This window comes from Tachypleus tridentatus, chromosome 1 (genome assembly GCF_004210375.1).
Source record: "Tachypleus tridentatus isolate NWPU-2018 chromosome 1, ASM421037v1, whole genome shotgun sequence".
Classification (NCBI taxonomy): Eukaryota; Metazoa; Arthropoda; class Merostomata; order Xiphosura; family Limulidae; genus Tachypleus; species Tachypleus tridentatus.
Window position 1 is genome coordinate 160637201 of NC_134825.1, and position 25361 is coordinate 160662561.

Here is a 25361-nt window from a genome sequence, read left to right on the forward strand (position 1 = left end):
TAAATCATCAATGAGTTAAAATTATTTTTATTCACTTTCTTTTAAATATTAAATTTTGTCACAACTGTTTAGTTATTTACGATACACGTACAAACAAGTGTAAGCTACGCAAGGAAAATTCATAGTCAAAAGTTTAATGGGAAGAAAATACTAAATTTCTCGGAACGATAATAGGAGACATATTTTGACACGGATGTTTTTTGTTGAGAACAAATTTTTTTAAAACAATTAACACCTCTACATTACATATATATATATATATATCTTCTTTTATGGTAAAATGTCATTACAGTCAATATAAGTAGTCATTATACCTGTGAAAACACTAGGAATCTTGGTCATAAAACTCTTCACAGTTTTCACAGGAACTCCAATCTGCTCGTCTTGCATTTTCTCGAGTATACGCTCCATCTGGTGAAAAATATAATTAGCATATTTTTTTTGTACATTACAAACTGTGTTAACCAACATAAACATAATGTTCATGAATTATTCTAAAGTTCTGAAAATACATATTTTTCGAGACTGTTTAGACATTTTACATATATAAAAATATTTTAATTAGACTTTGGAATTTCTAATGCTTCCAGTTTCTATTGAAAACAGAGGAAACTGTTTATTTCGACATCTTAGAATTTCCATGATATTAGTACAAATGTATACTGGCGAAATAGGGCGCTATATTAATAGTTTCATATTACATGTTAAATGTGTGCTTAGGTAGTATTAGTTAAACTGATAAATTCTTTCAATAATGAAAGGAACATTGTGAGTGGTAAAAAATGTCTACAACTTAGAAACACCATCTAGTGGGCATTCTAAACGTTACGGTCGTATATCGAGTTAAATAAATGACTAAAATATATCTTGAATCTTTTTGATGTATTAATTTTTACTCATTTGTGGCAATATACCATACTTTTATATTTATTTCTAATTTTTACAACTCACGAAAAAAATCATCAGTCCTAAAGTTTTATGTTTTGAGTTTACAGATTTATAAAGTAAAATTTGTGTACTTGAAAATGATCGCCCCAGTGATCGAAATGTCGAACGTGTTCTAAAAAAATAATCTTCCACTCTGTTACTTGTTATAGAATAAGCTATAAAAGTATTATATTGTAAATTTATTGAAAGACGTTTGTTTTTGAGCGACCTCTACTCATGAGCAGGAGAACTTTATGGTTTTAAAGTTTGTTTTCGTGTAAGCCTGTTTCATACAATATCAACAACAGAAGAATTCAGCCAGAAATCTTTTAAGTGAACATTCTTGAAGGTGTTTCACTGCCTACGAAAAAGACAGATTAAAACGTCTTAGGCCTAATTATTCAACAATTTAAATAACAGCGAACCTGTAGAATTACACATTTGCTACACGCATCTTGTCAACTTATAACCCCATCAACTTATAAAATTTATTTGCATAGACAAACAATAAAATATTTGATGTTGTTAAAAAAAGTGGTTACGCCTACTACATTTTCAATAAAGGTTTGTTTGTAGTTAAGCGCAAAGCTACACACTGTATTCTGCCCATCCAGGGGTATCTAAACCCGGTTTCTAATGTTGTAAGTCAGAAGACCGCTGTGCTACTGGGTAGATTCATTAAACAGAGTGGAATTTCTTGCAATATGTCAAATGACTTTGTCAGTCTTGGAAAGAGCGTTACGTCATCAGGATACGAGTTTTTTGTTGTTGTTTTTTTGCCCTCTTCCAGTTTACTGTCCGAGCAGTCAATATTTCTATAATTATCACGCCATTCCTATTTAGGAACATCAGAAAAGTCGTTTATAAATTTACTTCAGGTTATGTAGGCTTAGAGATATGCTATTCATAATAAGTTACTATGTCAATCATTTCTGTACACACCACATTTTAATTACCCGAAAAAACAAGATGGTTATCAAATATAAAGATCACAATATTTACTCGTTATTGTTTAAATCTGTCTTCTCTGTATGTCCGTCTGTCCATCCACGCGGTGGTGTATTTGTCTTCATTTATACTCATTGTCTGTCTATTTAACTATCTCTATTTTATGTGCCAGACATGCAGTTAAATACACGTGCGTTTTTAAAGGATAAAATGATACTTCAAAAATATTTTGGCAAACAGGGTGAAACACGTCGATTTAAAGAATAGCATACTCTTGCAGGACTGACACTACGCAATCAAAGCCAAATTTATTCAGATGGACAGTGATACAACTTTACCTTTCTTTCTTTAGCTGCTCCGAAAAATGTTTTAAGATATACTTATCAGTTGCATGAAGATGACAGTGTGAATAAATGTTCAGATCTATACTTCCTGTAACTAAGTTTCTGGGCAGTGAGTGAATCATCTTAGAAATTACATTTAAAAAAAAACATTTTTGTACAATTTTTAAAAACTTAAAACTCGTACAGTTGAAGACAATATATTTATAACGTTTCTACATAAAGACAAGATTATCCTTATTATTATTATTTAAGATTATTATTATAAATTATTATTTCAACTAAAGGAATAGGTATCATCAAAAATAGAGAAACAAGATAGCTAGCTTAAAGTGAAAATGTAATTGTAAAAGTTTGTTTGTTTGTTTTGTTTTTTTGAATTTCGCACAAAGCTACACGAGGACTATCTGTGCTAGCCGTCTCTAATTTAGCAAAGACTAGAGGGAAGGCAGCTAGTCATCACCACCCACCGCCAACTCTTGGGCTACTCTTTTACCAACGAATAGTACGATTGACCTTCACATTATAACGCCCCCACGGCTGAAAGGGCGAGCATGTTTGGCGCGACGGGGATGCGAATCCGCGACGCTCAGATTACGAGTCGCACGCCTTAACACGCTTGGCCATGCCGGGCCTAATTGCAAAAGAAAACAAGCTTAACATTCGAAGCACAGTGTTTACATTATTTGCTCACGCTATTAATCCCATGTCTAAAAACTATAATATTCAGCAGTTTGTTTCTGAATTTCGAGCAAAGCTCCACGAGGACTATCTGCGCTAGCCGTCCCTGATTTAGCAATGTGAGACTAGAGAGAAAACAGCTAGTCTTAACCACCCACCGCCAACTCTTGGGCTACTCTTTTACCAACGAATAGTGTAACTGACCGCGACATTATAACGCCCCCACGGCTGAAAGGGCGAGCATATAAGGTGTGATGGGGAATAGAAGCCGCGACCCTCAGATTACGAGTCGAGCGCCTTAAGCACCTGACCATGCCGGGCCAATATTCAGGAGAGTCAAAGTAGGAACTGGTAGCTTAAAGAACTAATGAGAGTCAAAGTAGAAACTGGTAGCTTAAAAAACTAATGAGAATCAAAGTAGGAACTGGTAGCTTAAAGAACTAATGAGAGTCAAAGTAGGAACTGGTAGCTTAAAGAACTAATGAGAGTCAAAGTAGAAACTGGTAGCTTAAAAAACTAATGAGAATCAAAGTAGGAACTGGTAGCTTAAAGAACTAATGAGAGTCAAAGTAGGAACTGGTAGCTTGAAGAACTAATGAGAGTCAAAGTAGGAACTGGTAGCTTAAAGAACTAATGAGAATTAAAGTAGGAACTGATAGCTTAAAGAACTAATGAGAATCAAAGTAGGAACTGGTAGCTTAAAGAACTAATGAGAATCAAAGTAGGAACTGGTAGCTTAAAGAACTAATGAGAATCAAAGTAGGAACTGATAGCTTAAAGAACTAATGAGAGTCAAAGTAGGAACTGGTAGCTTAAAGAACTAATGAGAGTCAAAGTAGAAACTGGTAGCTTAAAAAACTAATGAGAATCAAAGTAGGAACTGGTAGCTTAAAGAACTAATGAGAGTCAAAGTAGGAACTGGTAGCTTGAAGAACTAATGAGAATCAAAGTAGGAACTGGTAGCTTGAAGAACTAATGAGAGTCAAAGTAGGAACTGGTAGCTTAAAGAACTAATGAGAATTAAAGTAGGAACTGATAGCTTAAAGAACTAATGAGAATCAAAGTAGGAACTGATAGCTTAAAGAACTAATGAGAATCAAAGTAGGAACTGGTAGCTTAAAGAACTAATGAGAGTCAAAGTAGAAACTGGTAGCTTAAAAAACTAATGAGAATCAAAGTAGGAACTGGTAGCTTGAAGAACTAATGAGAGTCAAAGTAGGAACTGGTAGCTTAAAGAACTAATGAGAATTAAAGTAGGAACTGATAGCTTAAAGAACTAATGAGAATCAAAGTAGGAACTGGTAGCTTAAAGAACTAATGAGAATCAAAGTAGGAACTGGTAGCTTAAAGAACTAATGAGAATCAAAGTAGGAACTGATAGCTTAAAGAACTAATGAGAGTCAAAGTAGGAACTGGTAGCTTAAAGAACTAATGAGAGTCAAAGTAGAAACTGGTAGCTTAAACGAACTAATGTAAATATACTATGTTTCCAACCTTAAGCTTGTTCCCTTTTCCCTTTTGCCATCACATTTTCATTTTAAACTACCTATCTTGCTTCTATTTTATTTTTTTGACAATACCTATTTCCACTTTTTAAATTAAGAACTTTTCATAATTTTGTTTCGTTATGACCACCATGAACATAAATCTATATAATAGTAGCATTGTCCTATTTGAAATAATTTAACGAAATATGTAACTGTTGTATGATGCTTTCTCCAGAAACAATGACGACCTGTGTACTGGCTTTATGCAGATTGGATAGCTATTGTTCCTGATATCATTGCTACAATATTACCAGTGATAGTAATACTGTACGTATGATTGACATACTAAATGTTACGTATATGCTTGTAAATATATATATATTCATATCCTGTAGCTATATGGGGAGTCTGTAAACGTTAGATTTGAGGGGCGCATGGTCTGGATTTTGTAACTGCACGAGTTTTATACATGACAGTGCAGACTTTATAGTTTTTATATACTAAAGCTATGTGTACAGATATCCACATGAATTTTTCATGTTTTATAGATTTATAAATGTATATTCAATGCAAGTACAAGACAACGTGTCATAATATAACAGCATACATATATATTAAATAAATGTTTAATATATATTATATCTGTTATACTTCCCTCTTCCTCCTCTCCATTGACCAGATATCATTTTAGAGTGACATTCTGTAGACACTACAAGGTCGAACACGTGTTAAATAACAATTATAAATTGATCATATTAATATATTCTCTCTCTACATTATTTATATAGTTTGGGTCACGATACTTATGTGATCCTCTTCCATTATGATGACCCTGAAGTCTGGTGGGCCGTCACGACTCTGTACTTTATCTGAAACTAAACAGTTTCTAAATAAAATAAATGGTTATAAAATTCTGCCTCACTTTCGCCTAAAATCGTCATTTCCTGCTTGTAAGATTCTCGTTGTCACTTCGTGTAGTCAGTTTCAAGGATGGCTACTCTACTTTCAGTACCTGTAAAATTTGCAGTCACGCAGTGTTGGCTATAATTCAACATTTACAATCAGCCATCACCGTGTCTGCCGATCCGATGTTCGAACCTGAGTTTGGTGCTGTACTTTATAGTACTGTTTAAAGATTTCTGTTGTGGGACGTTTGTATAATGATCAAAACCTATCATGAACTTGTTAAAAAACGTCAGTAGCATCGTGTCCGAAAGAACCGGAACCTTATCCACAAACAAAATTATACGAGAAAACAATACAGTTGCAATAATAAGTTTGTGTTGTTTTGGATTTCGTGCAACGCTATACGAGGGATATTTGCGCTAGTCGTCCCTAATTTATCAATGTGAGACTACAGAGAAGGTAGCTAGTTATCACAGCTCACCGTCAACTCTGGGGCCACTCTTTTACCAATGAATAGTGACACTGGCCGTCACTTATATCGTTCCCACGGCTGAAAGGGCGAGTATGTTTAGTATGACGGGGATTCGAACCCGCCACCCTCAGATTACGAGTCGAACGCCTTAACCTACCTGGTCATGTCGGGTCGTCAAATAAACTTAAAACTACCCTACACAATGCGCAATGGTGCGTTTAGTGATATTACTGGCGTTTTATTACAATACTCACTAACACTGCTAAATAATAAATAAATATGGAATCCCTATTATGAACCATCACTGTGGTTCTTGATACCATAAACTCGAATCAATCATCAGTTTAATATTACAAGGAACATATGTATAGATGTTGCTTTAGCAACTTTTATCAAAACAAAGAGTTCATGAGCTGGAGGGAAATAAACAACTCGGCGATAAAATCGAAATCGATGCGATATTTTAGCGCTAGGAAAAGATTGATGGTTATGAGGAGATCACTGTAGACCCGATTACAATGAGGATAAGAAACTGGTCTTATATATATATATTGGACGTCTGTCCGAGCGTTCCTCTGTCTTCCGTTTGAAAAGCTGTGCACGCAGACAAAGCTCAACATTCACTTCTGAAATGACGGTAGAACAGACATGAATAATGTTGATACCAAATTATATTTCACAAGAAGGATATTCTACATTAAATTATGAAAAACTAACAACACTATCATTCACATTTTAAAATATAACGTAACTTAAAGGATAAAAGTGTAGATTTACCGTATGTTATCGTTGAGTGGTTCTTAGCCTGACTGAAATGTTTAACAATTATTTTTTACGGTAGGTGGTATAAGTGACTCAAACCTTTGGCTCTTAATTAAACCAAGAATACAACATGATTAACCTTCTTAAAGTCCATGAAGTAATTTAAATCAATAGATTAACTTAACCTTACCCTGTTACTGGGGACGGGTATTTTTGTTTGTAATTTATAAAGATCACTATTTGTATGTTTATCACTTTGTCGAAAAAATTCATTTCCACTTATCATTATTCAGCATAGTTTTATATCTGCTTGTTTAGTGTTAACCACAAAGCTTCACAGTGGGTTATCTACGCGAACCATTCAAAAGATAATTCCAAAATGTCAGCGTCATGACATTTCAAGCTTACTTACCGCAGAGTCATCAAAAGTGGGGGTGGGGCGGAGCAATGTTTTATGTAATACACATTTTTACGTTGCTGATACTCAAAACCAAGGACTGGTGTCTTTTATATATATATGTAATAAACTGTTAAGACTTCATTTTGGCGCAATTAATGAAAATTACAGATTTCTCTTCTTTACTTTGGAACGCTTAACATGAATAGAAATAGCCTAATTAACATGTTAGGAGAATTCAGTCCTAGCCAAAGCACAGGCTATTCCCCCTACAACTGGAGAAGTCCGTTGCACATCACATTTGTCTGTGTTCACACAGGTAGTATTGTGCCGTCCTGAATTCTAAGTCACCGACCACAAAGAAGCAGCTGACATGGAGGGAACAACCTTTAATTATCTTAATCTCAAATGACAGGTAAATAATTTAAGCTCATTTTTAACACTATTAATTCGACTGCTGTCACAAACTTAGAACAAACTCTCTTCTCTTGAATAATGTTCACAAGATTCTCATAATAATAATATTCTACTCAATTTGATTTAAGAAGCATATGTTCTTTTACACCTATTTTCGAACGGTTTCACTTCCATTCTTTTCCCTCAAGTTTTCCATTCAAGCAGAATACTAATAAAAGCCAATTTCTGAATTAATTCCTGTTTATTAATACAATAAAGACTACCGACAATAGGCAAACGATTTATTTATAAGAACTAGGTCTTAGAATAACATGACAGCCATTAACACCGTGCTCCACCTTGTGTCTTTAATGAAAAACATTAAACACTTTGTCTGATGGCATTGTGATATATTAATAGTTGGAGATGTTAACGTTCGAGACGCGTAATGTTTAGCTTATTAAAAGTTCAGCCATACTGACACCAGATGTTTCTGGTTAGAGGGTACTCTATTCAAAGAATTCCATAAACGAGAATTCAACCTCCTTTAAGACCTCATGATATACGAACCAAACTATATAATTTTATGTGAACAGTGAGCACCGGAAGGAAGTAGATTTTTCGTGTTTCCTCTACACTACTGCTGTACTTGAGTTGTCTGACATAACATTTATACATGAAGTGGAAAAATGATAATTAAAGACCCATTCAGAACGAAAATAAACTAAGAAATATTCACGATTATTCACCACAGCAAAAAAATAATGACAACACTAATGCATGGATAATAATTCCAAATATACTGAAAATTTGTTTTGCATACAGTCAAGAAATTACACGCGCTTCATCCAGAATCCAACGCTATTCATGTGTAAGTACAAGATAGTTCTGTGCGTCAAACTTCGATAACCCTCAACCTTTAGATCGCTGATTTGTTTTTAACACAGTTCACTATCTTTGAGGCCTGCATATTACATCATATTGAGTGATTTTATGTCCCCTACCACGTTACTTAAACAGTGTAGGAACCAATGTAAAAAAAATGGAAAAAATTTATATTCCGTGTAAAATACGTAGATTGTCGTGTAACCAGTTAAGTCAGGGAACTGCAAGTAACCTGATACATACAGAGTTTAGGAAAATGTGTTTCAACATTGATGGGGTTCATCGGTAAGTCTATTTAGACAACGCCCAGTGGGTTGTCTGTTGGCACGTGACCAGTGTAAATAATTTTCAAAGGAGTGGCTTACGAGAACTGCAGGATTTTAACAATACAAGTAGTTAGAAAGTCTCCCCCTACTTGGAAAGATTTTTCTGTCCATTTGTTTCAGACATTCTGTTTAAACTGTGTATCAACTCCCCGCTACTTGTGATACTATTTTATCGTTAAGCACAATTCGGGAGAGTCGAATCAGAGATCTAACGCAAATATGTAGCTTAATAATTCCTTCAAGATTACTCCTGCGGTACCGGAAGGGTGGTGGTAAGCTGTGACATATCTATCCGTTTGGTTCACCCCGAAGATGATCAACCAATTCTTCGAGCTCCATCACGAAAATAAACGCTTTGAAACAGTGGCTGAATAGTTGAACTATCAATTCACTGAAACAAGCCCTTTAACGTGGCGATCGTCCTCAGATCGATAGCAGTCGTTATTGATTATTTAGGTTCGGTAACAGTGAAACTACTACCAACTTCCTTCAATAATCTAGTAAATTATCTTGTCTTACCTAATAGAAGAATATCACCCCCCCCAAAAAAAAAAAAAAAAATTATAACTACAAATACCAATAAAGAAACTTGTTGTGTTAAACCAGTACCATTTAGTTCAAATGATAAATTCGTTAACAGAGAGAAATTCACATGGCGAAGATGACTTCTCTCAGTGTGGGGAAGAAGAAAGATTATTTTTTATATTAGGGAAGTAAACAAGCTAACATTCAATTACAACCAAAATACTAGTTCGCGGGTTAGCTACGTGGTAAAGCTCTAGATTTCGGAACTGGCTAGTCTTCAAACTGTGGGTGCGTTATAGGAGAGACAGTCTTTTTGTTAGCAAGGACGAAAGGTGGTAGAGTACTGCTGACTGGCTGTCTTCCTTCTGGTCAAAAGCTAAAAAAGTGGGAACGGCAGAAGATGACCTTACCAGCTTTGCCATAAATGGCAAATACAAACCATGTTAGATTACAACCAACAAATCCACACCAATGTGGTTGAAGGTATGGAAAAACTAGACACCATAGTTCACGATACACACTCATCGTTCAGGCAGCTTCTTTATATTAGTTTTACAAAATCAGTTATCTGGTTCGTGTAGAGGATTAGAGAAATTCAAATCAGGATGATGTGGGACAGAAACAAAACTGCTACTCTTAACGTTTCAACTGTAATTGTTACATGACGAGCAACATGGAACCCGCTACTACCATGCTAATAGTAGACGGATATTAACTTAACGATAGAATTACCGGTCAGCTGCAGTTCACTGACAGCTAGCATACGAACAAATCTCCCTTTTCTTAAAATTATTCGCACAAAGTATTATAGTACAGGTAACATAGAGACCTTTAAAAGAGACATTCAGTGGAGGCTGTTTATCGTCAAGAAATTCAAGTATATACGTATATCAAGTAGAAAGCAATCATGTAAAGTTCAGACAATCACAAGTACGGTCAGTAGAGAGCACTCATCTATGGTAATTCAAGAGACAACCATACTTACGGTCAGTAGATAGCAATCGTCTATGGTAACTCAAGAGACAACTATACGTACGGTCAGTAGAAAATACTCATCTATAGTAATTCAAGAGATAACCATATGTACAGTCAGTAAAAAGTACTCATCTATGATAAATCACGAGACAACCACAAGTACGTTCAGTAAAGAGCACTTGTCTTCTAACAAAAACATTGCACAGACATTCGTTCTGCTGTTGTAACCTTTGCCCTTAATTACTATCACAAAGAACTGAAAACGAATATATGTTATTGTTTAAAACCACTTCGGTGTTTGTGACTCTTTGGCAATGACACCAGTAGAGAGAAAAACAGATAAAGGTCTTATATAAACGAATGGTATTTTCGGGGATCACCACTCGGCATTTTTATTTTTTATATATTAATTGTTTATTCTTCAAACGCTTTATGTACAGTTAATATTATACCAACCTTCTAACTAAATAATTTGTAAGCATTCACTTATATTTTTATCATCCTGCCAAATATAGACCAATTTTCGTCATAACAAACTTTAAAGTTAAAATGCACAGAAAATTCTGATATTTCAATTAGAAGCATAAAGTGAAAGTTTTTAATTTCACGAAACATTGTTCAATTGTTAGAAAATTAATGGCTAGATGTTGTGAGAGATGTGATTTTAAGCAGAGAGGTGGATGAAGAAAGGTAAAGCGTGGATGACATAAATGCCTACAGTTATTTTTTATCCTGTATATACCATGATATAATCGATTCAGAGCATGTCTTTTGCACGGTTATTAGATATAAATGAACTTGTGTATTACGTTAATTTAATGAAAAAATAATGTGAAAAGTATGTTTAAATGTGAGGCCTGCATGTAGTAACTCATTACATTAACATCTGCGACAGGTGATCACGCCTGCTATTATCTACCTTCAGCTGAGTAGACTGTAGAATGTGAAGCTTAAAGCTTTTGTTTTAGCCAGAAAATACGAAACATACTGAGTTCTCTGCTCAATTTCAAGTGGAAAATATCTTCGAGATAAGTTACTATATTTCTTTGTGTGTGTGTGTATGTTCTAGTTGACTGCCCTGGAAAACATTCTAGAAGAGCGTTGGTTCGTAGCCAAACAAGTACTCTAGGTTATATTGCAACATTTACTGTATATAGTGGAATGAGAAGTGGAAGTTTAAACAGATGACGCAGATTTGCACAGCATTCAAACAGTAAGTTACCTTCCAAAGACGTTGGCCTCCAGTGGTTCAGCGGTAAGTGTAGCTTCGTGCTTAGAAACATATAAACATAACCAAACATATTTGATACATTTAACTATAGCACTTTTTACTTTATTAATGCCTGACATAACATTCGTATAGGAAGTTACTTTCCAAAAATGTTTGACCAGTGTGCTCTGTACGGAATGAAATGGTTTCATATAATCATATACCCATGATTTTACGATCTCTTACTAGAGAATTTATAACAATGCTTCCCTGAGCTTAGAATTCAATGAAACGGTATCAAAACCTCAACCAAATGAACAATAACGTTCTTAGACATAGCTTACATAATATATTTTGTGGATGTAATTTTTTGTGAATTTATGTTTTTACTCTAAAGATAAAGTACTTCCTTTGAAAAGGTTGCCTGTCATCCCCTGATCATCCTCCTCAATAATGTATTACATTCAAAAGTTGTTAAACCTGACTGTTTAATAATGTATGGTGAAATAAAAGCTTTAACTTTGTACCTCTAACTGAAGTATCAGAATTTTCTGTGCGATTTTCTTACCGTTTTAATTAACTTCAAAGTTTCTTATGATGAGGAACGATCTACATTTGGCAGGACAATAAAAATATAAATAAATGCGTAAAATTATTTAGTTTTTTTTTTATACGTTGAACGAATGAAAAACAATAACGAAACTTGCAACCTTTTTTTCTAACTTTATTGCGACTTTTAGGAATCTGTTCTGCGGCTGTACATTTTTACAATACGATAAAATATGATAATTCGATGTGAAGCTGTTTTTTCTGGATAGAATGTTCAAATGCTAAAAAATCAATATCTCAATGAGTCGAAAATAAACCTTGGATGTAACATCTTTAACATTGTACTTAATGTAATCTACCGGTAATCCGAACTCTCCAAAATTTCTGTTAGTACTGAATGTAAAAGTATAACTAAAAACTGGGTTTGGTCTCATGGGCTGCTTAATGGATGGTACATGGTTTGAGTCTTGATATATAATACAGAACACGCACTGCAGTTTCGGTTATAGAGGCAGTACGATCACGACATTCAGTTCTGCTATTCAGTTAAACTTAGCTGAGTCGGCAGTGGTACTGATGAATGTTCCTCTCCCTCTGGCGAGCACTTCTAGTCTGGGGGTGGTGGTGTATTTAACCTAGTCGTTTAGCCCATGTGGTGTTCAAGTTGGTTGATTTTAGGCACAGAGCTACACAATAAGCTAGTTGCCATCAGGCTACCACTGGCATCGAATCCTAATTTCTAGCGCTGTAACTCGGTAAACTTACCACCAAACATTTTAGAACCAATCAGGTTGAAAATACCAAAATGTTAAAAATCACGTATGATAGGGAAAAGATGATTTTAGGTTATATCTACAGAAATATTGAATACAAATCTAAAAAGGATATAATTTCATTGTATAAGTCACTGATTAAGCCACATCTGGAGCACTGTGTTTAGCCTTGGGGTCCTTCTTTTAGGAAAGACATTGAACTGTTGGAAAGGGTTCAGAGGAGGGTTACTAAAATGGTACCTGGAATAGAAGGGTTGTCATATGAAGAAAGATTAATATTCTTAAAACTGTTTTATCTTATAAAACAAGAAGAGTTAGAGTGGATCCGATTGAAGTGTTTAAGATTGTAAAATAAACTGATAATATTGGTGTATAAACATTTTTCATATTAACACCGAGAATTATAGAACTAGGGGACACAAATATAGATTCAGATAAGGTAGAAGCCATCTTTAGCTAACACAATTTTATTTATATTTCTTTATATTTTTATGCACTCTTGGAAAAAAAAAAGATTGTGCGGTTCCAAGAAAAATATCTTTTGTTGTTGACAAGTTGAAAATTTAAACAATTATAGATGCAACATCAAAACAAATTAAATGTTTACACTCATGTTATGTATGAAGAACGTGCGAATTTATAAACATAAAGTAAAAGGAATGTAAAATGGTGTGTGAAATTAATTTTTAAGAATTTTTTTTACATGAGAGTAAATATTACAGTTTAAAAGTTTTTATGTATTTAAAACAATTTTTTTTTCTGATACTGGATGCCAATTTACACTATTATTTCAGAATATAAGGCTTTGTGTGTAAGAAGATGATATCGAATACGGGCAATATAGTTAATGTCTTCTATAGAATTATTACAAGATATTTGTAATTTTTAGTATGAAAGTGACCCCTGTCTGAATATTTTGCGTTGTAAAACGAACGTAACCGTGAAGGATTAGTTGGTTTGACGAAGTTAATACAAAGCTCCAAAACGGGCATCGCAGCCCGGTTTTTAGCGTTAGCGTTGTAAGCCAGTTGTACCACTGGGGCAACTGCGGATGAATACGTTTATTATATTTTCAACTTAAAATATAAAAAAAATTAAAAAACAACATAAATGTGAAATAAAATATATGTATCGAAAGAATTTTTTTTTAATTGGAATATTTCAGTAGCCTATTACTGAAGGATTTCTTTGGTTGGTTGGTTGGATGGTTTCGAATCTCGCGCAAAGCTACACGAGGGCCAGCTGTGCCTAATTTAGTAGTGTGAGACTAGTTAATTGATTGTTGATTCTTTGGAATTAAGCACAGAGCTACATAATGTGCTCTGCCCATCACTTGTATCGAAACCCAGTTTCTAGCGGCGTGAGTCCCGAGACATATAGTTGTGCACCTGGGAGGTAAGTGAGAATAGAGGGAAGGTAGTTAGTCATCTTCGTCCACCACCAACTCTTGGACTACTCTTTTACCAGTGAATAGTGGGATTGACCAACATATTATAACGCACTCATGGATGAAACAGCGAGCATGTTTGGTGGGACGGGCACCTTAACCACCTGGCCATGCTATGTGTCAAAAATAGGTATAAAGGTCAGTTTCCCAATAAAATTCCATATGTGTAGTTGGAATGCAACAGGATTAGTATGAAACGGATATTCATTTCTATGTTTTATAAGTTACACAGTATTTTTTGTATACCTGCCAGAATTAAAAATAAATTAACGAAGATAATTATAATGACATTAATATAAAATAACATAGTTGATTGCATTAAATCTTCAAAGTAGAATGTTTCATTGATACCAACGATATAGAACGCATTAAGTATGGTCTGATAGTTAGCGTGCTGGGCTGCGTTCCAGCGTCTCCTTCCTGTTTCTTTATTGTCGAGGTAATACGCTGAGAACGTATAAATGGTACCAAAATTATATTATTTTTATGAGTACATGGCGTCGAAAATAAAAATAATTACGGTAAAAAATTATATACAATAATTCGTAAAGTTGTTTTTTTCTTTAATTTTGCGCAAAGCTACAAGAGGGCTATCTGCGCTAGCCGTCCCTAATTTACCATTGCAAGACTAGAGGTAAGGCAGTTAGTCATCACCACCCACCGCCAACTCTTGGGCTACTCTTTTACCGATAAATAGTGGCATTGACTGTGACTTTATAACGCTCCCACGGTTGAAAGAGCAAGCATATTTGGTGTAACGAGGATTCGAACCCGCGATCCTCAGATTACCGAGTCGAACGCCCTAACCACCTAGCTATACCGTGCCTTAGATGTAAAGTAAATGTGGAAGCTGCCATCTAATGATCCCTATTATTAGTAGGGACAGCACATTGACAAATGTGTTGCAACAGGGCTCCACATTTCAAGAGGAGAACCTGTGCTATGCTCGGTGCTAAAGCTCTCCAATGTGTGATTAAATAATAAACAAATATCACAGTTCACATTAAGCAATTAACGGGTTAGGCTACTGTTTTATTTTAGGGTTAACACACCGAATATAACTAGGAAAGTATGATATGAATAATATGCTTATTTAACATTTTGATTTTTTAAGACAAATAAGCTGCACTTGACACTAGGAATAAGTTGAAATATCTAAAACGTAGAACATTCAATAGCTACCTGGAAAACCTGTTCACGTCATTAACCCTAACTTGTTTGTTTTAAACTTAGTTTCCCTCCTCACTCTATGCCGTATATATTTTAAACCATTTATTTGATGTACACAACCACTTCATTGGTGTGTAAGACGTATATTGACATTTAAAAAGAGTTCTAAAGGCAGTTGAAAAGAGTGGAAAGCAAACGGTCAGAAATTGTTTACATATGAGTAAATAAACTGTTTATTGATTTATTACGCAATGAAGAATATGACGAAATCAATCAATTCCCCATTTTTATATTACTTTTTTGAAATCCATAGTGTTTGAAGAAACAAAAAATGTAGTTTTTTTTTCAGGTAAATAGTTTTCTTTTCACACTGAATTCATCAATTTCTGTTATGTAAGAAAGTGAGGAAATCGTAACCTTGGCAACCACAATGTGTTGAAAGCAGCTGTCACCATGGCACCTGGAGACTATCTTTGACAAATTGTCTGAAGGGATATCGTTATTCACGTTATATGTATACAGACCAGCCGCCATGTATGTTAGGCTTAGGAAAAGAACTCTCATTGCAGACACAAAAAAACAACCAACAACAACAAATTATCATTTGGTTGTTGTCTGTAAACTCCAGAGGCGAGTGGTATGTAATTTTGTATACGTATGTTGATAACGTTTATCTAATGTGTTTTATAAAGATAAAACAGTAATTCGTGTACTTCGGTAGCCACATCGGCAGAAATACTTCCAGGCTGATAATAATAAAACGTAAAAACAAATTGATAATAGACAGATTAATAGATAGACAGATAATTAAATATGTAGATGAATGAACAAAGGAACTGATAGTATACAACAGTCACTCATTGCAACAGACAGGAATGTAGATTTACAGATGGATAAATAATATATAAATACAACTGAAACCGAAATATAAAGTTGGAATTCTCATCATCATAAACACCTAGCAGCACAACTAGAAATGGCAATGTATAGGTGTACTAGTAAGAAAAAACCACTCTTTTTATTACAGATATTTTAAATAAGTGATATTGTAAAAATTATAAACTTGGTTTTCATTTTTTTAGATTTAATCAGTTGTTAATTATGCATTGTTAAATAAAGTGTGGAGTTAGGCTTAACCTTAATCTTCTTCGCTAGCTAATACTTTTGTGAAGTAGTTGCCTAAAGTATCGTTAACAATGAAGTTTTTTTTTTTTAATGTCGCGTAATGCAACACTAGAGGGAAGGCAGCTAACTAGTTATCACCATCCGACGCCATGGGCTACTCTTTTTACCAACGAATGGTAGGATTGACCATTACATTATATCATCCACATGGCATGTTTGGTGTAAAGGGAATTCGAACCAGCGACCCTTAGATTACGAGTACAGCACTCTAACTGCCTGGCCATAATGGTCCAATAGTAAAGGTACCAGTAAAAATAAACCAATGGAATATAATTATGAATGTCTACTAAGTTCAATACGTAGATGGTGTCATGTTATTATGCTTATCAATTTATTTTTTTTAGGTTTTATTACTAGTCCTTCAAATACTGCAGTATCAAATATATATTAAACTTAATACATCTGAATATTTTCACCACAATAAAATTAAATATGTGTTGGGTTTAATTACAACGTTAATTTACTTACATTAGTAAGTTATTATTAATGAAGTCAACTGCAAGAAAAATATAAATACACACACATATATATATATATATACGCGAAACAAATATTATTTATAATGCTGCGTTCTCTAACGATAACCAAAAAAATCTACACGTAAAGTCATAGAAAATTTTAAAAAATCGCAAATCAACAAGTTGAACTCATTGGTCCATTGAGACTCATGCGATAAAAAGAGATTTTAGGTGTAGAGAAATAAATATAAATACAAGTACTAAATTAAGTGAAAATATTTTGAAATATTTCGTAATGAAAAGTAATAACATATTCTCTGCTTGACAGCGTGTATCGTAGTTCAAAAACGCATTTTAACATTTAAGTTTTCTTAATTATCATTTGCTTTGGTGGCCAATGGTTGATTGAGATAAAATGTAATTTTATACAGCACTGTCACAACTGTTATTACTTCGTCGTAATTTCTCTTATTCGCTAAAACGTAAATTTTATTGAAGGAAAAAAAAAACGTGTTGAGGCCTAATTTACCCTTTTATTCACTACTAACTAGTTCGTCTGCAACAGACTAGTTTCACTGAATCACGGCTCATCACTGTTGCTAGGAGGAGCGAAACAACATGAAAGTCGGCTTCATTTAGTGGTGGAAAGTAAACAACTTATAGATATTTTATGATATTAGTGGTGAGTAAACGACTATATATCAAAATCAATGAATGATTATCATTATGCTATAATTATAGATGAATCATTTAGAAGTAATTTTGTGTGTGTGGGGGTGAATGTGTAGACAGCTTGTTTCTGCAATTGCTGACTCATAAAGTAATATTAATATCACTCATGTGTCACACCGAATGATTTAACTTCATAATGTACCATTAACACAAGCTGTAATAAATACTGACATTAAAAAGAGGTACACTAGAAAGTAAAACGGCAACTTTAATTCAAGTTAGTTTGAAATGGGAAAATGAAGAAAATGTGTGCATATTTAATTATTGTTAAATTATTTACCAATGGTTTAAGCAACTTTAAAGAATGCACCAGATGTTTATCAAACATTCTTGATGACGAGAAACCCACTCGAAATAAAAATGTATCTCAGAACTTATGTTAGCCTTTGTAAACCTGAAGATGACCTAGGAAGGTCGAAACGTTCTCTGCTTACCAATAAGTGTTAATACCCATATTAGCCGTTCTGAGATACAGATTGTTTTGCAGAACAAAAAAAAAAGCTGATTTCAGCCTGTAGAAATGTTTCTACTGCAACTCTCAAAGGTATCACCAAATCGCAGGTTTAAGTGACGTTGTTTACACGTATTTCATATCTTAAACATGGGATTAATAAGTTAAAAAGTTAACATTTTATGTGTATGCTTCAGGAAACGTTTTAACAAATTCATTGAGCACACCGACATATTACTTTGTATTACGGTTTATCATTTCGTCTTAAAAATTATCACAACAATGATACATTAAAATTGTGGCTTTAGGCCTAAAATTTGGGGGAAATAATCACTTTAACTACAAATGTTTTTTTCCTTCACTTTCTTCTTAATTAGTCCTTTGTAATTCCAAAATTAGAGGGGTATAAAAATACCATTTCAAATATCACTTTTATTCCCCACCTTTTAGTAACTTGTCGCGTATAAAACACGTATTTGAAACGCTATTTTTACACGTTTCTGATTTTGAATTCGCAGTGGATAACTTGAATGTGAAAGAAAACAAAACCCTGAAGTTAACGTGATTTTGTGTCACAAATTTTAGGCCTATTAGTCATTAAAATATTTCCACTGAAAGGCTCAACCAATGTTAACAAAGAAAATTACCTTTTAACGTTTCTTTAACACTAGACTAGTTCACCCTATGTTGGGTAAAGTGCGGATGCTACGATCCGTTACAGAGTTGTTCAACATGAAAGTACTTGAGTTATAAACGATAAATTTTCTTACACTGAGAAGTTAGCGGCAGTTCGTGATGATAGAGAGTAAATGCCGATTAAGGTATACAAGGACACTAATAAAACTCTATATGTGCATTGTGGAAGTTCTAAAGGTTAGGTAAGTGCAATTTTAAAACCGTACGATAGACAAAAGTATTTTTATTTCTCATTTAAACATACGTTTACATTCCGTCTTATTAAAGTTTAATTCAGTTTGATGTAGGTAATTTATAAATATATGTTAAGACAAATACGTTTGTAATATTCCTGGTTTGTTTGTTTTTTTCCCACAGAAGACTTGTAAGTATGACAATAACTTTCCACATGTTGTAATAGATACACGAAGTAATTACTGCAATGTAGTTGTTTTTCAATACGAAATCAATAGTGGACCGACCCTGTTTATATTTAGATACTTTTACGATTACTTCCTACTGTTCTGCTCGACTAGTTTAAGTAACATAAGTGGAGGCTATGTTCACGAAACCCCTATGCCCCAAGCTGGACATTGATCTTTGACTCATGACCTTCAAAAGTTAATCAGGGTTAGAACTTTGTATGTTGTACCTGTCGTGCAATTTTTGTATTATCTTATATTGAAATACCTTATCCACAAGATCGGACAATAAAAACACCAGAAAAATTATTATTGAATGTGTCAATTAACAGCGGATTAGTTTAGTAAGATTAGGTTCTGTATTTGTGTGTTTAGTTAACACTGCATTAATTAATGCTATCTTCAGTGTTCTACCAGCACTTGAGTGTTCTAGTACAGCAACATTTTTTATGTCCTGCTAGCACCGAGTTATTCAAATAGTCCTAGGCTATAAAACAATTAATTTTTACAAACCTAAGCAGTTGTTAGTTTTATTTCATATAATGTACGAGTTTGCTGAATCATAGAAAGTGACCCCGGCATGGCTAGCTTGTTAAGGCGTTCGACTCGTAATCTGAGGCTCGCGGGTTCGAATACCCGTCACACCAAACATGTGCGCCCTTTCAGCTGTGAGGGCGCTATAATGTGACGGTCAATCCTACTATTTGTTGGTAAAATAGTAGTCCAAGAGTTGATGGTGGGTGGTGATTATTAGCTGGTTTCCCTCTAGTCTTACACTGCTAAATTAAACCGCCTTTGTGTACCTTTGCGCGAAATTCAAAAACAAACAAAATAGTGTTTTCAAACTAAGTGGTTTCGTTTCGAATAAAAGGTCAGAGTTCAATGAAGTCAGTCAATTTTCATTCATTCAGATTCATCCTTAAGAAAATCGTCACTCTCAATAATTTGTTCAGAAGTTCTTTCGTGAATTTTCCTAGTAAACTTGTAACACATACTTGTTTTATAACAGCAGTTATTGGTGAAAGTCTAATGTAAGCAAATGCTCGGGTAAACAAACAACATCAAAGTGCGTTTTTGGAAATGCTATCCATTTCTACATTCTAAACAGGAGGGAAGTTAACTGTATATTTTAGAATATTTCAAATCAGCATTCGTCAACAGGTCAAATGCTTACATTCCATTCCACACAAACCCGCAAACAACTTGTAATCATACTTGAAAATTCGTTCATATATATAAAAAATAACTCAGCATAACAATTTAACATGTTAATTTGAAACTAAAGTTATGTAATGTTGTACAGGATAATTTAACGTTGTTTGAATCTGAACGTGAAGCTTGTGGTATACGAATCGATTTCAACTATTTCAATGAAATATAAACAACTCGGAAAATATACGAAGATTTCTAACTTTTCTATAAATGATAAGAGAAGCAACAACCTGCAGTAATCACCTCATACAGTAAATATGTCGAAATGCTAAGAGAAGCAACAACCTGCAGTAATCACCTCACACAGTAAATATGCTGAAATGATAAGAGAAGCAACAACATGCAGTAATCACCTCATACAGTAAATATGTCGAAATGATAAGAGAAGCAACAACATGCAGTAATCACCTCACAGTAAATATGTTGAAACTGCATTTAGTGGCACACACTACAAGAACAAAAAGGAGGTCATTGAGAAACTGTAGAGCCATTACTTGCAAGTATGATGACAAAGAAGAAGGAACTATAAGGTCATAACACACAAAAGGAAAGTACTCTGTAGGGATTTATACAGCCAATTCTTGCAAGTACAACATGCGAGAACGAGGATGCTTGTGAGGAAATGTAAGATCCACAACATGCAAGAACAAAGTAGCCTGTGGGGAATTACAGAGCCAAGACATGTAGGAAAGAAGCCGTCTGTGAGGAACTATAGAGTCACAACATGCAGGAAAGAGCAATCTGTGAGGAACTACAGAGTCAAGTCACAACATGCAGGAAAGAAGCCGTCTGTGAGGAACTACAGAGTCACAACATGCGGGAAAGAAGCCGTCTGTGAAGAACTATAGAATCACAACATGCGGGAAAGAAGTAATCTGTGAGGAATTATATAGTCACAACATGTAGGAAAAAAAGCCGACTGTGAGGAACTACAGAGTCACAACATGCGGGAAAGAAGCAATCTGTGAGGAACTATACAGTCACAACATGCAAGAAAAAAGCCGCCTGTGATGAACTATACAGTCACAACATGCAGGAAAGAAGCAATCTGTAAGGAACTATAGAGTCACAACATGAAGGAAAGAAGCAATCTGTAAGGAACTGTAGAGTCACAACATGCGGGAAAGAAGCAATCTGTGAGGAACTGTAGAGTCACAACATGCAGGAAAGAAGCTGTCTGTGAGGAACTGTAGAGTCACAACATGCAGGAAAGAAGCCGTCTGTGAGGAACTGTAGAGTCACAACATGCAGGAAAGAAGCAATCTGTGAAGAACTGTAGAGTCACAACATGCGGGAAAGAAATAATCTGTAAGAAACTGTAGAGTCACATGCGGGAAAGAAGCAATTTGTGGGGAACTGTAGAGTCATAACATGCAGGAAAGAAGCCATCTGTGAAGAACTATAGAGTCACAACATGCAAGAAAGAAGCAATCTGTAAGGAACTGTAGAGTCACAACATGCAAGAAAGAAGCAATCTGTAAGGAACTGTAGAGTCACATGCGGGAAAGAAGCAATCTGTGAGGAACTGTTGCCACATGCGGGAAAGAAGCAATCTGTAAGGAACTGTAGAGTCACATGCGGGAAAGAAGCAATCTGTGAGGAACTGTTGAGTCACATGCGGGAAAGAAGCAATCTGTGAGGAACTGTAGAGTCACAACATGCAAGAAAGAAGCAATCTGTGAAGGAGTACAGAGTCAGAACATGCAGGAAAGCAATACGTAAAATAAAAAACAAATAAACACTTAAAGTGTGTTTATATACTTACGTTCAACCACTATTTTCACAATTACTGGAGTTTAGTTGAATAACAGAATTCGTTTTTGCTATTTCATTTTTTAAAAATCGTTTTCAATCCTGAGAATCAGTACATCAGATTTATTGGTGTCTTTCAAATCCGTTATGTATTATTATGGAGTTATATGCGCTGATAATTTTCTCTAACTTACAAATACACAGAAACTTGGAAATGCCATACTTTTTGAAATAATACAATATAAGTTTCGTTATCAAAATGACCTTTATACACCATGTACTGCTAAGGTTAATCAGCTAGAACAAATACTTAACAGGAAAAATTGTGAAACCTACAACTTATACAAACTGAACGATAATACATTACTTGTACCGAAGCTAATATACAGATAGGAATTCATCCTGGACAAAAACCTATTTTTAAAATTCAGAGTTAAGTTGTTGTTTCATGTGTAGAATTATTTTGCTTTCTCGTTTTATTTCAGGAATTATAGGTTTACTTTTTAAAATAATAGTACACGTTACAAGTGTTCGTCTTTAATTAACAATGTACTACACTTTTTGTTTTATATTAGGTTGAGGAATAATTCGTGAGCGTTTTTAAATAATTTAATTCAAGCATTACATGCAAGACTATACAATACTTCAATGCATGAACACATTACACCCAAAACATTTATTATGATACTTTATTTCATGTAATACCTAGGTATATAGTATGCATTGTTTTAAACGAAATTGCAAGAAATTAAATGCGAAAAGCAGATGGTGTCGAAAATGCTCGATTTTGTCCACTTGACATTCCATTTAATGAGCTGAAAATGAAAGCAAAAATTAAAGACATATGAAAATCAAACACACCATCTATTAGAGCAAAAAATTATCTACCAAATGACATGAAATATTTTGCGAAAGCGTTTCATTTATGAATATATTTTTTTAACTTGAAAAAACGCTCACGAATTATTCCTCAACCCAATATTATGAGTCCAGATGTTTTTGTTTTAAATTTTATTGGTCTGAATGTTTTTGTTTGTTATAAGTCTAGATGTTTTTATTTTAAATGTTACGGGTCTTGATGTTTTTGTTTAAAATGATATGTTACTTAATGGTTTTGGTTTAGAGAGTAAGAAGGGACTAAACATTCTTGTTTTCATGTAAATTTTGTGGTAGGTTTACTCACCAATATTTTTATATAAATCTTAGTACGGTAAACACATTCATGTGTTACATCTGTCACACTGAATAAAAACACGTAAGCGACAATACTATTAATAAGCAAGATAGAAAAAAAAAGATTGTTTTCGAAAACATGTGGTTGTACTTATCTATTATTTTATAAGAATAAAACAGTATGTCAGCCTTTGCTTATTTTACACGGATAATGTTTTTTGTGTTCTTACCTTTTTATATATGATAAGATGTGGTCCATCGTCGGTGTTTGCCGTCTGTCCGTTACGGCAACCAGTCTTCCTTCGGTAAGCCATCATTTAAATCTTCTGTCAACGAGCTTTTCCAACTTTTTTATGAAGAAATCAGACGATTCTGTTGAAACCTTAATGATAATTTTCTCCAGACCGTGTAGGCTAAAATTAGACTTACCCTTTATTACCTTCTTTTCAACATAACCTTACTTTTTGTTAAAAATGCATGCCTTCCACTATTCCCAATAACAGCCAAAACATTATAATTACTCGAGAATGTTTTGGGAATGTTTATAAAAGAAACAGCCGCACTAAATTAATGTTATTGATTATTAATATTGAATTCACGTAATAAACATCAGTAAGACTTACGAAGGCCTAGTCGACCTAACATCGTCGAAATGCAAAGAAAAAGGAAAAAAAACAAAACACATTGCATCTGATGTTTAATTCACTTATTTAAAAAGAAAATTACAACACCTTACTCAATGTCTTTTCATTACTCTATACGCCAATGAAGGTAATATTCAGGTGATATTTTGTCGTGACAACAGTCCGCCATTGCTTTTGTCAAATTTTAGCAGGCACCACATGGAGCTCATTTCTACCTTGACACGATCATCTCACAGACTGTTGAACTAGTTCGTTACCATCGTACAATTCACAGAAAGTAAAACAGACGGATAGAAACGACCAGAGATCTTTAAAGTTGAACGCTGAAAAGAAGAAAGCGTAAAAAGTTTACCGGATATCAAGTTCTCTGCGGTTGAAACGTGAACTATACATTTTGTGTGTGCTCTACACTTATTCTGACAGTCCTCGTTCCTTTCGGTAATGGTATTGTTAACGCATTAATTCGCTTTCAGTTTCATTAATTTAAGCCGAAAACAACAATTTTCGATGGAGGTTTTGGAAAATCTCCGCACACACTTTCTTCTTTGTAAGGTTGCAGTTTACGAAAAGCTAGATAACGTTGACTGTCAACTGTGCAACGATCTCTTCTTTATACATCGGAACTGCAGTTTTAACCTCCTGTCGTCTTTCTAAACAGTTTCCTATACCACGAATTTAGAAGTAGCAGCCAATCGAAGGGAAGGTTTTAGTCACGTGAGGCATGCTTCTTAGTTACATAAACTAGCTCTATCTCTCGGTTAATTTTAAAAGCTACAAAATTTATCATAATTTTCTTCTCTAAACTTTTTTTCTGGTACTTGAAACTTTTGTTTTTTTAAACAACTTATCCATAACAATATTACAATAAATACAATAATATAAAAATATAATTCTGTAATATATTTTAGCATACAATGCTTTTATGTTCATAAGCTTTCAGAATTATTTAATATTTGCAATTCATAGTTTTATAGTGTTTTTAGAAAATGTTATTCATTTCGACAACAATTAATAATACTTATGAAATCGGGTACTCCGTTTGAAACTATTTCACCTCAAAGAAGCTGGTTGACATCATTGTTTTGTTTCTGAGTTATCATGTAATAAAAAGAAAGAGAAGAAAGAAAAACAGATATTCAAACTTTTTTGTCATGACATTTACAGACATTCTGGACTCTGTGATTCAGTCATTATATATACAACGTTGTAAAAGGAAACACAGTGTAGTATTTTAAAGATCTGAAGGCTTATTGAGTCGATGTGTTGAAACAATAAAATTCAACTAAGTTTAGATTAGACAAAAATTGTAATGATATTTTTGTTCATAATTTCTGTTTGAAAACGATTTTATCAAAAACACCTTTATTAGGTTCTAGTTTTCTTGTGGACCAAATGGCTAAATCTTTATTGTAAGAAATAAAAACTAACAACAAAAATATCTCTCTATGTGTGTGTGTTGACAAGGGATGAAGAGGTATAT

At 34.0% G+C, this 25361-nt stretch overlaps 1 protein-coding gene and 1 long non-coding RNA gene across 2 annotated transcripts in view; one reads left to right on the forward strand and one right to left on the reverse strand.

Moving 5' to 3' along the window:
* Positions 1-24551, reverse strand: part of LOC143229098 (regulator of G-protein signaling 7-like) — a 73649-nt gene extending 49098 nt beyond the window's left edge. The window contains exons 1-2 of the mRNA XM_076460926.1: positions 23468-24551; positions 315-411 (exon numbers count right to left, since the gene is read on the reverse strand). Of these exons, the coding sequence (XP_076317041.1) occupies positions 315-411; positions 23468-23554 (184 nt within the window). The 5' untranslated portion in view covers positions 23555-24551. The remainder of the gene's footprint in view (positions 1-314; positions 412-23467) is intronic.
* Positions 11097-17664, forward strand: LOC143256440 (uncharacterized). The gene is made up of 3 exons (XR_013031365.1): positions 11097-11283; positions 15527-15814; positions 17372-17664. It is a non-coding gene; the product is annotated as an uncharacterized LOC143256440 (long non-coding RNA).
* Positions 24552-25361: the final 810 nt, after the last annotated feature.